The following is a 14,453-nucleotide window of genomic DNA, read 5'->3' on the forward strand; positions in this document are numbered from 1 at the left end:
GCCACACTTCGTCTTGGTGAATCACTCATAATGACCTCGGCAAATGTAAGTAAGTGGATATAAATCAGATTGCGTCTGATCGCTAAGAATAGATACTTGGTAAATATCTTTTTGGTATATATTAGGTTTGTTCAAGTGGATGTGACTAAAAACCTTGAGGTCTGTAGGCCTCAACATAGGATTGCTCTATCTAGTCGATCAACTTTTCGTCAAGGCTGTACAGTACCTACATTGCGAGCTCCCGTGAACTTACAACAGATGTGGTCATTCTAGGCGCAAAGCAACTAATCGTTCCATTATGAAGGTTGGGGCAATTTTGACTGAAAATCTGATGTCTACAATTGAACAGTAGCGTTTACGTTGTGATGTCTATACAAAAAAATTAAAACCGGCCGGAATTTTAGAGGACGGGACTTTATTTTTTTTAACATCAATGGTACCTACAAGACGTCATTATCGTAAAGGACAGACGTAAAAAGGGTGCTTCTTAAAAATACTTGAATGCTCTGTGTGAAAGAGGATATGCAAGAGAGGAATGAGAGTGCCGAGATGATGTGTGATAGGCAGGAATGTTAAAAGAGAACATGCTGCGCGGACCTCAAGCAGTGGAGTAAGGGTAAGAAGAGAATGCACAACACGTTACATTTTGGTCACGTTGTTTTTTCTGTTGCAAAGGGAAGATCTTCCACCAAATGGATAACATCGCTTGGTGGACAAACGGTCCACGTGTTGATGATCTGAACTTGTTACATATGTCAAGGTATGCTCGAATCCTATGAGTCCACCATCTCGAGAAAGAGGCAGCGGAACGAGAGAGGGAGACCTCTTCTTCTTTTTCGGCGCCGTGCCGCCGCCGCCGAAATATTCGTCTAACTCCGGCCCCTGTGAGGAGACAGTCTCTTTGCAATGATGGTCACGGAGCGAACTGAGAGTCGTCGACTATCGCCTCGACAACCCGTCGTCAAGCCGCGAGTCTCGTTGTACCCACCCCTCTACTCTGACCGGGTTCTGACCCCGGGCGGAGATTGGACGTCGAAGTGAGAGCGCAGGTGAGTCGTTTAGTGGATAGAGTTCTAAATAACAGCCTTGGGCCCGCGGTTCGCAGTCGCGGAACAGTCCCACATACCGCGCGCGCCCCCCAGGCGTGGGGACCTCGTTGGAGGCTAGGCCCCGGCCCGAAAGAAAAAAAAAGTGTCAGGGTATCTGGAAGTTGTTTCGTTAGCGCGATGAGGTTTCTTCTATTTGGTAATGGGCACCGCTATAGCGCTAGATCATAACTTTTGTCGCCCACCGTAGGATGCTTACCAAACACAACAGTGAGGGTTATGGTATTTCAAATAAGCTGCATAATCGCGTTAGGAATACACAGGACGTACTACTATCGTTTAGTGTTTAGTTTATACTAGTGTTAAAAACATATTGGAAACTACATGAAGAGTCTTCTTATTTGGTAATATTTATGTTATGGTTACAAATCGCTTGGGTAAGATTGGTAGTACATAATATATTGAATAGTATTGAAACATTGGTTGCTACTTTCAGCTGAATAGAGTATAATTCATCGCGCCCGAAGTAATACGAAAAGTATCTCCTTTGAAAGCTTTGATCGCGTATAAATTCGACTGTCATTCATGTTTTCGTCACAATAAGTGAATACCTATCTGGCAAATACTTATAGTTAATGAATGCTGTTTTCATACGAAAGACTAAAAAAGATAAAGCTTTACATGATTTCCATAAATCTGAAGAGATTTATCCCTAGATTCTTCATTGTGCTCTAACTGATTGAAAAATTAGGTACATAGCTCTTGACTTCTAAATAAAAAATAATCTAAGAGAAACCGTTAAAACAAAGAGTATTTAAAATTGATGTTTGAATAATGTTCATTTTAATTTTAAATAGTTTAGGGAAATTGTGATTTAAAATATTAAGCTTAAGGTTTCCGACTGTATCCCTGACAACCAATGATAAATATTTCAGGGTCGAATTGACATAAAATCTTTTTATACCCTTACAATCTAGTACAATAGACACGCTCTCGCACACACAATAAATCGTTACTTTATTTTTATTTTAGAAATAGGTTCAACCACTATCTATACAAGAAAAAACCAACAGTAAAATAAATAATAACTTAATAAATTTAACGCCATACCTTCAAAACAATCGTTTGCTTCGTGATTTAATAAAACAGAGAAAGTTTTTAGGGAGAAATCCAGTATTATTGTTGCACAACACACGCGTCACGACCGATATTTCACCAATACGACACAATCTAAGAACCGTCCGGACGCGGCGCCTACCGCCTCATTACTGTGTTTACTACGGTTCGCGCATGCGCGATACTACCCTCAATCAAACTTACAACTAACAGCCAAATCTCAGTCTTATTGTCTAAACTACAATGGTGATATAGTAGCGAAGGACTTAATTGTGCGTTTTCAGTCCTTTAATTAGTGAGCTATCTGCGACTTAAATTTAATTGATATCCTTTTGAACAGAATCAGGTTTGCTTTTTAACTACGAAGGTTCTAATTACGTCATCCCAGTAAAGGGCTGTACGTGCTTCACACTTAATATTCAACTTTTCCCCTAATCGTTGGTAACCTACCGTGCTATTGCAGCTACGCACGGACGGGTAGGTTAGCTAACTGGCTCAGCCTCAGAAAATTGCTAGCACTAAGCCTAGTTAGAGCAGTGCTTCGTGGAAACTGCCACCGGAATCGCGATTCAATGAGAAGTTCCGCCGAGCAAATTCCGCAGTCTGTGTTTATGCGCTAGGTTGCACGCCGAGCTCTTCGTTTTATTAGACGAGTTCGACAGTGGCCGGTGCTTGGAAAGCCTAAAAGTAGCGAGAATGATCCGGAGGATACGACTCACCCGATGTTTCGGGCGATGGTGGCTTTGGGTTGCCCCGTCGCCGGAGTTGAATATGCAATTTGAGGGTTATCGTGCTGCACCGCTTTTTCGAAGAAGCGTTCTCACGCTGTTTCATCAAATGCACCGCCTCTTGGAGCATATCTTAATAGGGCTAAATAGGCGGAAACCAATCCCGGCCGGAGCCCTCTTCTTCGATATGATTGCAACGCAACGGTCAGATTTACAACTCGCTCTTTCCCGCAACATATCTCGGCCGGAGTCCCGCAAGGCTCCGCTCTCTCTCCGCAACTTTTTAGCCTGTTTATTAACGATATACCCCGGTCGCCTGCGACCCACTTAGCCCTTTTCGCGGATGGTACGGCTATGTACTGCTCGAGTAGAACGATGTCGTTCATGCATAGTAAACTCCAGATGGCGGCCACCAATTTAGGACAGTGATTTCGGAAGTGGCGCATCGATATCAACCCTACGAAAAGCACAGCCGTGCTTTTCAAAAGGGGTCGCCCTCCGGACACTACTGCTAGTATCTTGTCACCAATCAGGCGCGGTAACTCCATTCCCACCATAAAATTCTTTGGCCAGCCCATACCGTGGGCTTCCAAGGCTAAGTACTTAAACATCAATCTCGACAGGGGAATGACATTTGAACCTCCCATGAAGTCAGTACGCGACCGCACCGCGTTCCTACTCGGTCGACTCTACCACTTAACTGGTGGTAGGACCTCTTATGAGTCCGCGCGGGTAGGTACCACCGCCCTGCCTATTTCTGCCGTGAAGCAGTAATGCGTTTCGGTTTGAAGGGTGGGGCAGCCGTTCTAACTATACTGAGATCTTAGAACTTATATCTCAGTGGGTGGCGCATTTACGTTGTAGATGTCTATGGGCTCCAGTAACCACTTAACACCAGGTGGGCTGTGAGCTCGTACACACATCAGATCAATAAAAAAAACACTTGTAGTTTTAAGACTAATTTATCGATATCATTATTTGTTAACCTCATTAAACGTATAGGCAATCAGTTTGAGTCCCGTGAACTCACTACGTGTTAGGTTACGCTTTTTTTTTTACGCTGACATAACCTCTCAAGGTGATCAGTATATAGATAGGAAAAAGGCGTATTGTGATTGTCCACAATAATGATATGCCATTAAAAAATTATGGAAATTAAACGTCACTTGTTACTAAGTAATTAATAGTAAATGTTCTACTTACAAAGTTCCCAACTTGGAATTTTTTACTCTTTCCGGAAAAAAATCGTTTTTAATTTAACAAGAACAAATGGGTAGCTCCGGAATTAGAATGTCAAAAACGTGTTTTCAAAGTTTCATAGAGAACGGAAAAAAACTCGCACAAGCATTGAAACCCATCCGCAACTACATGTGTGAAGAAATCGTCGGCCTCTCCACTGATGCTAGCAGCCGCCTCCGTCGGCGTTCGAGCTCATTAGCTAGCTTAGAAGACTTGGAACAGCAGCAGTCTCTATCCCAAATAAATTATCAAACTGTCAAATAAATGAAAATTCACTCGTATCTAAAAAAGTCGCACGCGCCCGCCGCGGCGCTCGTTGTTGCACTGCTGCGATCGCACACTACGTTAGTGTTACATTTACAGGGACCTTTCCCGAATGGGAAATAAACTAATCTAGTGGTCTGCAGTCGTCGGCAGTAGGCAGCGGCTCGGCTGTACTACCGGCATTGTGACCTCTTACCATCAGGTGGGCCGAGTGCTAGGACGCTAACGGAGGCAATACAGAACAATAAGTTGACTAGTATTACAGGTTACAAGTCACAGGTCTGGCGGCACGAGGCAGCGCACTGCTGCTCGCGGTGGGGGCGGCGGGAGGGAGGGCGGGAAAATAAAAAGTCAACAAAATCGTTTTTTCCGCTTCATACTCACGGCGTGTGTTTATTTTATTTTTTTTACTTTTTTCAATTTTTATTTTTAAAACGTTCTCTTTAAAGTATATTTTTATAATAATTTTAAATATATATCTCGAGTATGTACACGTTATATACAAATGAGTATGTACATTAACACTTTATATACAAGAGGGCTTGCAGCACACGAGGACCGAGCAACTACCGCGGGCCGCACCCGACTCGGGGAGCGGTTTTCAAACTATTTCAGAAGATTAGTGCGGTTTTTATTTAAGTCTCTTTTGACTTTAACTCAGCTGACGACCTCCCGCTATTATTGTGACACAGAATTAATATTATTGCGAACCCATAGGGGGCAGCCTAGAAACCACTAGTCCGGAGGGCCACTGGTCCGGGGGAACACCAGCTCGGGAGACTACGAGCTTAAAGAGCCTTAACATTTTTATCAAAATTTTATAAATATTATACAATTTATATAAGTACTTAAAATCGATCAAATTTGTATGTGACATAAATTTTATTAGATTTAAAATACGTGTTTTTGAAAATTAAATTTATGAGATATTTAACTACACACAATATATACATAGTAACAAAATTTGGGTAACTAGTTTAGTGATTTATTAGAATTAAGCTATGTGATGTTTTTTCGCCGAGCCCATACAATGAATGTGCCACGTGCATGTTGCATGCCGCATGACTACTGCGCGGCAGAAATAGGCAAGAATGTGATACGAAGTGTGGTGCGGCAGATCGCGGCGGGCGGGGGCGGTGACGTGGCGACGCTGTTCCACCGTCAATGTGATACAATCTATGAACCAACAAGTCTGTGTCTGTGGCTGTACGCTACATCTCGCTTATCTTTTTTATTATTGCTTATATGGGTGGACGAGCTCACAGCCTACCTGGGGTTTAGTGGTTATTGGGGCCCATGGACATCTACAACTTAAATGCGCCATCCACCTTGAGATATAAGTTCTAAGGTTTCAGTATAGTTACAACGGCTGCCCCACCCTTCAAACCGAAACGCATTACTGCTTCACGGCAGAAATAGGCAGAGTGGTGGTACCTACCTGTGCGGACTCACAAGGGGTCTTACCACCAGTAAAATATTTGAATATTGTACAATAAAATATCTTTTTACCACTAGTAGAATGTCAAATTTACAAGCTTTTAAAAAGGAAAATATTTATCATCCACCCGGAGCACAATAGCACGCTCGCACGCGGTACACATACAGACGCCTATATCTGCTTAAATTCCCACATTACGTAGTAAACATTTAAATTGTATTCTCTATCTCTATCTCACTCATTATAATTTGAATCTAAACGAGTGAGAGGGCGGCGCGCTCGGCCCTCGCATGTTGCAACACCTCATATTCCTTAAATCTAAATTTATGTTACACGATTTCAACGTTTTATGCGGCAATATTTGTATAGAATGTACTGTGGGGAGCCGACACTGCAGCAGCGCGCGAGCAGGGGGCGGCGCCTCTACACGATATTGCTACACAAAACATCAGAGAATTAGAAATTTGCAAAAATATAATACATTAGTGTATGTACTTAGAGACATGATCTCCTTGTCGGTCCGCGGGAGGACGCGCCGGGGGGACGCGCCGGGGGGGACGCGCCGGGGGACGCGCCGTGGGGACGCGCCGGGGGACGCGCCGGGGGGACGCGCTACGTCCAGATACTGCCGGGGGGGCCGCGGTGGCACCCCACGTGCGTCCCCCTCCACTGTGGGACACGCGGACTTGCGCAAATTTAATGGCAGAGTTGTCTGCACGACAGAGTAGCAGAGCTGTGAGACATCTGCAAGGTTCAGACGTATCAGTTGTTGCTGATTAAAAAATATTCAAGCAATCCCATGTTCTTTAAAATATCTGTTCAAAATTTTTCTTCTAAAACATTCATACTTTGCAGTAGTCATTTTTAAAATAAAACATTTCGCAACATCGTCTGTTCGTTGGTGAGCGCGCGAATTGACTTCTGGTCCGCCGCGTCTACTCCCCGCGAGGGGTCGGGGGGCGGGGCCGGGGGGCGGGGCCGGGGGGCGGGGCCGGGAGGCGCGGGGGACGGGGGAGGCGTCCATTCTTATAATAATTTCTAACGTCCTGCTGTTCTGAACAACCTCCTGATTGCGTCATTTTTTTTTTTAGTTTTCATTCCATTGCTTTACAAAACAATTTCAGTCTTTCTCGTGACCTTTTGTTATAATGCCGGTGTCGTCCCGCTCTCAGCGCTGGAATATTCTCAATCAGCTGTTGTCCCTGGGCCAGTCTTTTTATTTTTTATATTTCATTCCATTAGTAGAATCAATATCTAATTATTAGCTTACAATATTTTTTTCAATAAATAAAATTAAGTTAATCGATTTTTCACTTTTCCTCGAAACTGTATTATAGTAAATTACATTATATTATTCAACAAAGCGTGTGCTTTTCTATATTTATGAGAAGCCGGACATTCAAGTGCACGCAGCGCAGCCCCGCGGGACGCAGCCGCCGGGCCGGCCAAACAAACAAACACACAGTCTGATGACCAAACATATCGTTATAATATCACTAAGTTCTGTGTTTGTGAGCGGACAGCAACACAAGTAATCAAATTCGAACATTAATTGGTTGCACCGAACAAGAAGTATAACAAATCCCACATTGTCAATTGCATTGTGCAGGGCGGGGGGCGGCTCCGCTACGAGCGCTGCGTGAAGTGGCGCCGCTTCTTGTGGCGGTCGGCCCCCCGGCGCGGCCCCCCCGGCCCCCCGTGCGCCGCGGGGGAGGGGGCGCCGTGGGGGGACGGCTGGCGGCGCTGCTTGGCGGACAGGGGGCGCTGCGGGCGCGCCTTGCTGGGCTCGGCGGTGCCGTAGCGCTGGATCACGCCTGGAGATGTCCAACGTTGTTTGTAAGTATAGGTCGGCGACGGGCGGCGCGAGCCCTCCCGGGCGACGCGAATACGTTCTAAAATAAGCAGTTACAGATACTAGAGATTAAATGTGATAAAAGTCATCAAGTTAAAGGCTTTGAGGAGGGAAACAGTCGACATCATTTAAGAATGAATGCAGGCGCCAGCACCGCGCGGGCTGTGCCGGCCCCGGGGCAACCAAATATATTTTTTATCAAAATTTACAACGAACTAACGACAACAAACAACACCCATTGTCGAAAATGTTAAAATATGTTTATTTATTAATATCAAAATAATAAGTTTAATTTATACTAGCGGCATCTAGTGGTTACAATATGTACTAGTAGTGTAACATAGTCAATTACCAAGAAATAAAGTACTTCATTCTCAACCGTCATCTCATTCGTTTCAATAGGTTATGGGCCCAGTGCAAAAGTGTTTCAAATAATTTTATATAAATTCTTGTTGGGTATCAGAAAATAAATTATAATGTCGTCAGGTAGTTATTTATTAAATGTGCCGAAATTAAAAGGACGCGAAAATTATGACGACTGGGCATTCGCAGCAAGAAACTTTCTTATCTTGGAAGGCATAGACATCGACGCCATTCCGGTTGATTTGAGTCATGCCGAAGACCGAAAAGCGAAAGCAAAACTCGTCATGACCATTGATCCCAAGCTATATGTGCACATCAAAAATGAAACCAAAGTCAAGGATTTGTGGCAGAAACTACAAAAGTTATTCGATGACAGCGGGTTCACAAGAAAAATCAGCCTACTTCGAACACTGATATCCATTCGACTTGATAATTGTGAATCCATGACAAGTTACGAAGTCAGATAGTGGAAACTGCACAAAGACTAAAAGGTACAGGGTTTGAAATTAATGAGGAATGGATCGGATCATTGCTGTTGGCGGGGCTGCCAGAAAAGTTTGCCCCGATGATTATGGCAATAGAACATTCCGGAATTGCCATAAATTCTGATGTCATAAAAACCAAATTGCTTGATATGAGTTCTGAGGTAGGTGACCATGACTCGGAAATTGCATTATGGTCGAAACAAAAACGTAGGGTAGATCAAAATTTTATTAAAAAAAAATTTGAAAAACCAACTTCAAATTACACGCAAAATATAAAAAAGATTATAAAATGCTACAAGTGCAAGAAAATTTGCCATTTTAAGAATCAGTGTCCTGAATTGAAAGAAAGGCAATTAAACGCATTTAGTGCTGCTTTTTTTCATAGTGAATTTAATAGGGAAGACTGGTATAGTCAGGGGCTAGTGCTCATATGACATCAAGCAAAGAAAACTTATTGTAAGTGAGATGAAGGAAATTATTGTTGCAAATAATATGACTGTGCCAGTAGTGGGTGCCGGAAATTCACAGATTACTACTCTTGTGAATAATTCTCAGTTTGATGTTAAGGTAAACAACATTTTATACACACCTAATCTAACAACAAACTTATTGTCAGTAAGCCAGTTGATAGCAAGAGGAAACAAAGTTTCTTTCAAAAGTGATGTATGTTATATACATAATCAACGAAATGAGCTTATTGGAATAGCAAATCTACAAAATGGTGTGTATAAGTTGAATACAGTAACATCAGAGAAAGTGTTGGCGGCAGCAGTTCAAACTACAGATGCAAAACAGTGGCACAGAAGATTGGGACACATTTATAGTAATGATTTGCAGAAGATGAAAAATGGTGCTGTAGACGGAATATCGTTTGATATGAAGGCTGATATAAAAAAATCCAACTGTCAAGTATGTTGTGAAGGGAAACAGAGTCGTTTACCATTCCAATTACGAAACCATAGAAGTACAGAATTGCTAGATTCAGTTCACTCAGATCTGTGTGGGCCTATGGAGGTTCGATCGATTGGACAGGCAAGATATTTTCTATTGTTTGTTGACGATGCTAGCAGGATGGCTTTTGTATGTTTTATAAAGGAGAAGAATCAGACTCTACAGCGTTTCAAGGAATTTCAAAAAATGGTTGAGAATCAAAAAGGAACAAAGATAAAAACATTGAGAACCGACAATGGAGGGGAGTTTTCTTCAGATATGATAGAAAATTATCTGATAGATAGTGGAATTATCCACCAGAAGACGAACCCATACACTCCGGAGCAGAATGGTCTCAGCGAATGTTTCAACAGGACTATAGTTGAACGTGCAAGATGTTTATTGTTCGAGGCCAAATTGATAAAAGTTTTTGGGCAGAAGCAGTTAACAGTTAGCAGTTAAAGCCGGGGTGTGCGTATTCGTCCGGGCTGATGTCTGTTGTCGCCGTCTTCGGGGCCTCGAACAACGGGACCTGTCCCTCTTGTGGGTGCGCGTAGATCACGGGGGCCGTAGCCGAATCTACGCGTGCCTGTACAGGTCCCACAGCAGTGATGCAGGTTCAGCTCTGTTTGAGCATGTGCAAGAGGGGACTAACCGCGTGCTTGAGCAGTACCCATCTGCGGAGGTGGTGGTTCTTGGAGACTTTAACGCTCACCACCAAGAGTGGTTGGGATCCAGAACCACTGACCTCCCGGGTCGGACTGCCTACGATTTCGCCTTGGCCTACGGCTTCTCCCAGCTGGTGACACAGCCCACCCGTGTCACAGATATCGAGGGGCACGAGCCTTCTTTGTTGGACCTTCTGCTGACCACAGATCCGGCCGGATACAGTGTGGTGGTCGACGCTCCGCTTGGATCGTCTGATCACTGCCTTATTCGTGCTGCCGTACCACTCTCTCGTCCTGATCGTCGAACGACGACCGGGTATCGAAGAGTTTGGCGGTATATGTCAGCAGACTGGGATGGATTGCGTGAATTTTACGCATCCTACCCATGGGGGCGGTTCTGCTTTTCCTCTGCTGATCCTGACGTCTGTGCGGACCGTCTTAAAGACGTGGTGCTCCAGGGGATGGAATTGTTTATTCCCTCCTCTGAAGTGCCCGTTGGGGGTCGCAGCAGACCCTGGTATAACAATGCCAGCAGGGATGCTGCACACCTCAAGCGGTCCGCATACGTGGCATGGGATAATGCCAGGAGACGTCGGGATCCTAACATCTCAGGGGAAAGGCGGAAATATAACGCCGCTTCCAGGTCCTACAAGAAGGTAATTGCCAAGGCGAAGTCGGAGCACGTCGCTAGAGTTGGCGAGCGATTGAAGAGCTATCCCTCCGGGAGCCGTGCTTTTTGGTCGCTCGCCAAAGCTGCAGAAGGAAACTTCTGCAGGTCTAGTCTCCCACCACTGCGCAAGTCCGATGACAATCTGGCCCACAGCGCGAAAGAGAAGGCTGACCTTCTGGTCAAACTCTTCGCCTCGAACTCGACTGTGGACGACGGGGGTGCCACACCACCGAACATCCCCCGGTGTGATAGCTCCCTGCCGGAAATCTGCTTCACACAGTGTGCAGTCAGGCGGGAGCTCAGACTCCTGGACGTCCATAAGTCGAGTGGGCCAGACGGCATCCCCGCAGTGGTTTTGAAAACGTGCGCCCCTGAGCTGACACCTGCGCTAACGCGTTTGTATCGCCTCTCTTATTGCACTAACAGGGTTCCGTCTTCATGGAAGACCGCCCACGTCCACCCTATCCCCAGGAAGGGTGACCGGTCGGACCCATCGAGCTACAGGCCTATCGCGATAACTTCCTTGCTTTCCAAGGTGATGGAGCGAATTATAAATACACAACTCCTGAAGTATCTTGAAGATCGCCAGCTGATCAGTGACCGACAGTACGGTTTCCGTCACGGTCGCTCAGCTGGCGATCTTCTTGTATACCTTACTCACAGGTGGGCTGAAGCCTTGGAGAGCAAGGGCGAGGCTCTTGCTGTGAGCCTTGATATCGCGAAGGCCTTCGACAGGGTCTGGCATAGGGCACTTCTATCGAAGTTACCATCTTACGGAATCCCCGAGGGTCTCTGCAAGTGGATCGCTAGCTTTTTGGATGGGCGGAGCATCACGGTCGTTGTAGACGGTGACTGTTCTGATACCATGACCATTAACGCTGGCGTTCCACAAGGTTCGGTGCTCTCCCCCACGCTTTTCATCCTGTATATCAATGACATGCTGTCTATTGATGGCATGCATTGCTATGCAGATGATAGCACGGGGGATGCGCGATATATCGGCCATCAGAGTCTCTCTCGGAGCGTGGTGCAAGAGAGACGATCAAAACTTGTGTCTGAAGTAGAGAACTCTCTGGGGCGAGTCTCCAAATGGGGTGAATCGAACTTAGTTCAATTCAACCCGTTGAAGACACAGGTTTGCGCGTTCACTGCGAAGAAGGACCCCTTTGTCATGGCGCCGCAATTCCAAGGAGTATCCCTGCAACCTTCCGAGAGTATCGGGATACTTGGGGTCGACATTTCGAGCGATGTCCAGTTTCGGAGTCATTTGGAAGGCAAAGCCAAGTTGGCGTCCAAAATGCTGGGAGTCCTCAACAGAGCGAAGCGGTACTTCACGCCTGGACAAAGACTTTTGCTTTATAAAGCACAAGTCCGGCCTCGCGTGGAGTACTGCTCCCATCTCTGGGCCGGGGCTCCCAAATACCAGCTTCTTCCATTTGACTCCATACAGAGGAGGGCCGTTCGGATTGTCGATAATCCCATTCTCTCGGATCGTTTGGAGCCTCTGGGTCTGCGGAGGGACTTCGGTTCCCTCTGTATTTTGTACCGTATGTTCCATGGGGAGTGCTCTGAGGAATTGTTCGAGATGATACCAGCATCTCGTTTTTACCATCGCACCGCCCGCCACCGGAGTAGAGTTCATCCATACTACCTGGAGCCACTGCGGTCATCCACAGTGCGTTTCCAGAGATCTTTTTTGCCACGTACCATCCGGCTATGGAATGAGCTCCCCTCCACGGTGTTTCCCGAGCGCTATGACATGTCCTTCTTCAAACGAGGCTTATGGAGAGTATTAAGCGGTAGGCAGCGGCTTGGCTCTGCCCCTGGCATTGCTGAAGTCCATGGGCGACGGTAACCACTCACCATCAGGTGGGCCGTATGCCCGTCTGCCTACAAAGGCAATAAAAAAAAAAATAAAATAAAACACGGCAGTATACTTGAAAAATAGATCACCGGCTTCAGGTTTGGACCAAAAGACACCGATTGAAGTATGGACAGGACAAAAGCCTGATCTCAGTCATGTCAGAATATTTGGGAGCCCAGTAATGATGCATGTTCCTAAAAATAAAAGATTGAAATGGGACAAGAAATCAGTTCAATTCATATTAGTGGGAAATCCAGAGAATGTGATTGTACAACTTAGAAAAATATGTACCAGCAGAGATGTCATTGTAATGGAAACAGATACTACTCAGATAGAAATAAACGAAGGACAGATAGAAAAAGAGCAGTCAGTACAAGAGGAAAGTTCTACTAAAGAATACATGTTTGTATAGTAAAAAATGTAAAAACGAGCAGACTATCATTGCAATATTTGTTGATGATTTTTTCATTTTTTCTAATAGTAAGACTATGATTAATGATTTGAAGAAAAAGCTAATGTCAAAATTTAAAATCAAAGATTTAGGTAAAATAAAAAGGTGTTTAGGCATGCGAGTGAAATATGAAAATAATTGTATCACCATTGATCAGGAACAATTTGTAAAACAAGTTCTTAAAAAGTTTTATATGAATGATTGTAATACAAAAGATATTCCAATGGAATGTAATTTGAGATTAAATAAGGCAGAATGTGTTGACAAACAGTTTCCCTATCAACAGCTTATAGGAAATCTTATGTATTTGTCAGTATTAACGCGTCCAGATATATCATATAGTGTGAGCTATCTTAGCCAATTTAATAATTGTTTTACTTCAGTTCATTGGCATCATACAAAAAGAATTTTAAAATATTTACAAAAAACTAAGTATTACGATTTGAAGTTTACTAAAGACACTTGTAATTTAGAAGGCTTCGTAGATGCTGATTGGGCTTCAAATAGTATAGATAGGAAATCCTACACAGGTTTTTGCTTTAAATTGTCAGGCTGTGTAGTATCCTATGAATGCAGGAAGCAACAAACAGTAGCGTTGTCAAGTACTGAAGCCGAATACATGGCCATTGCTGAGGCATGTAAAGAAGCAATATATTTAAAAAGTATTTTATCAGATATTGTTGATTGTAATTATACTGTTGTAATATACAACGATAACCAGGGAGCTCAAAAGTTGACGGAAAATCCTTTGTTTCACAAACGAACTAAGCACATAGATGTGCGCTACCATTTTATACGAGAAGCAGTTTCTAATAAGCTTGTAAAAATTGTTTATCTGTCAACGTCTGAGATGCCCGCCGATGTATTAACGAAAAGTCTAAGTGGTGCCAAACATAACTATTTAGTAAAATTATTAGGAGTTCAAAAAGTTTAAAAACGTCAAGGTCAAGTTATTGTTCTTGATTTTGTTGTTAATTGATATTAGATTATTTTGATAAGTGGTGCTGTTAAAATATGTTTATTTATTAATATCAAAATAATAAGTTTAATTTATACTAGCGGCATCTAGTGGTTACAATATGTACTAGTAGTGTAACATAGTCAATTACCAAGAAATAAAGTACTTCATTCTCAACCGTCATCTCATTCGTTTCAATAGTAAATACAACTACACACGCTTTTAAAATAGTGACGAGACGATCAATTCTGAAAGAGGGACTAGTGTTGGGGAAATGAACAACAAGCCAAGAGATACGTTAAAAAAGCAAACACTCGGTGGGCGAACTCGCGAATACTAAAACAATGCATTAAAAGTACACACAGCCGGTGACCGGCGGAC

General features: G+C 43.9%; 2 protein-coding genes across 6 annotated transcripts in view; both read right to left on the minus strand.

Moving 5' to 3' along the window:
• The window catches only part of LOC114249434 (uncharacterized), a 152,219-nt gene extending 149,901 nt beyond the window's left edge, over positions 1 to 2,318 (minus strand). For 3 of the 4 annotated variants that reach the window (XM_089735972.1, XM_089735970.1, XM_028183018.2), the window contains exon 1: positions 2,157 to 2,317. The gene's annotated coding sequence lies outside the window, so the exon portion shown is untranslated. Of the gene's footprint in view, positions 1 to 2,156 lie in introns of all 4 variants that reach the window. The other variant, XM_089735971.1, reaches the window with a different exon arrangement.
• Positions 2,319 to 4,753: 2,435 nt separating this feature from the next.
• Positions 4,754 to 14,453, minus strand: part of LOC114249462 (terminal nucleotidyltransferase 4B) — a 33,197-nt gene continuing 23,497 nt past the window's right edge. The window contains exon 9 of one of the 2 annotated variants that reach the window (XM_028183053.2): positions 4,754 to 7,723. In XM_028183053.2, coding sequence (XP_028038854.1) covers positions 7,458 to 7,723 — 266 coding nt within the window. In that variant the 3' untranslated portion in view covers positions 4,754 to 7,457. The remainder of the gene's footprint in view (positions 7,724 to 14,453) is intronic. The other variant, XM_028183054.2, reaches the window with a different exon arrangement.

Source organism: Bombyx mandarina, chromosome 20 (assembly GCF_030267445.1).
Source record: "Bombyx mandarina strain Sakado chromosome 20, ASM3026744v2".
NCBI classification, from domain to species: domain Eukaryota; kingdom Metazoa; phylum Arthropoda; class Insecta; order Lepidoptera; family Bombycidae; genus Bombyx; species Bombyx mandarina.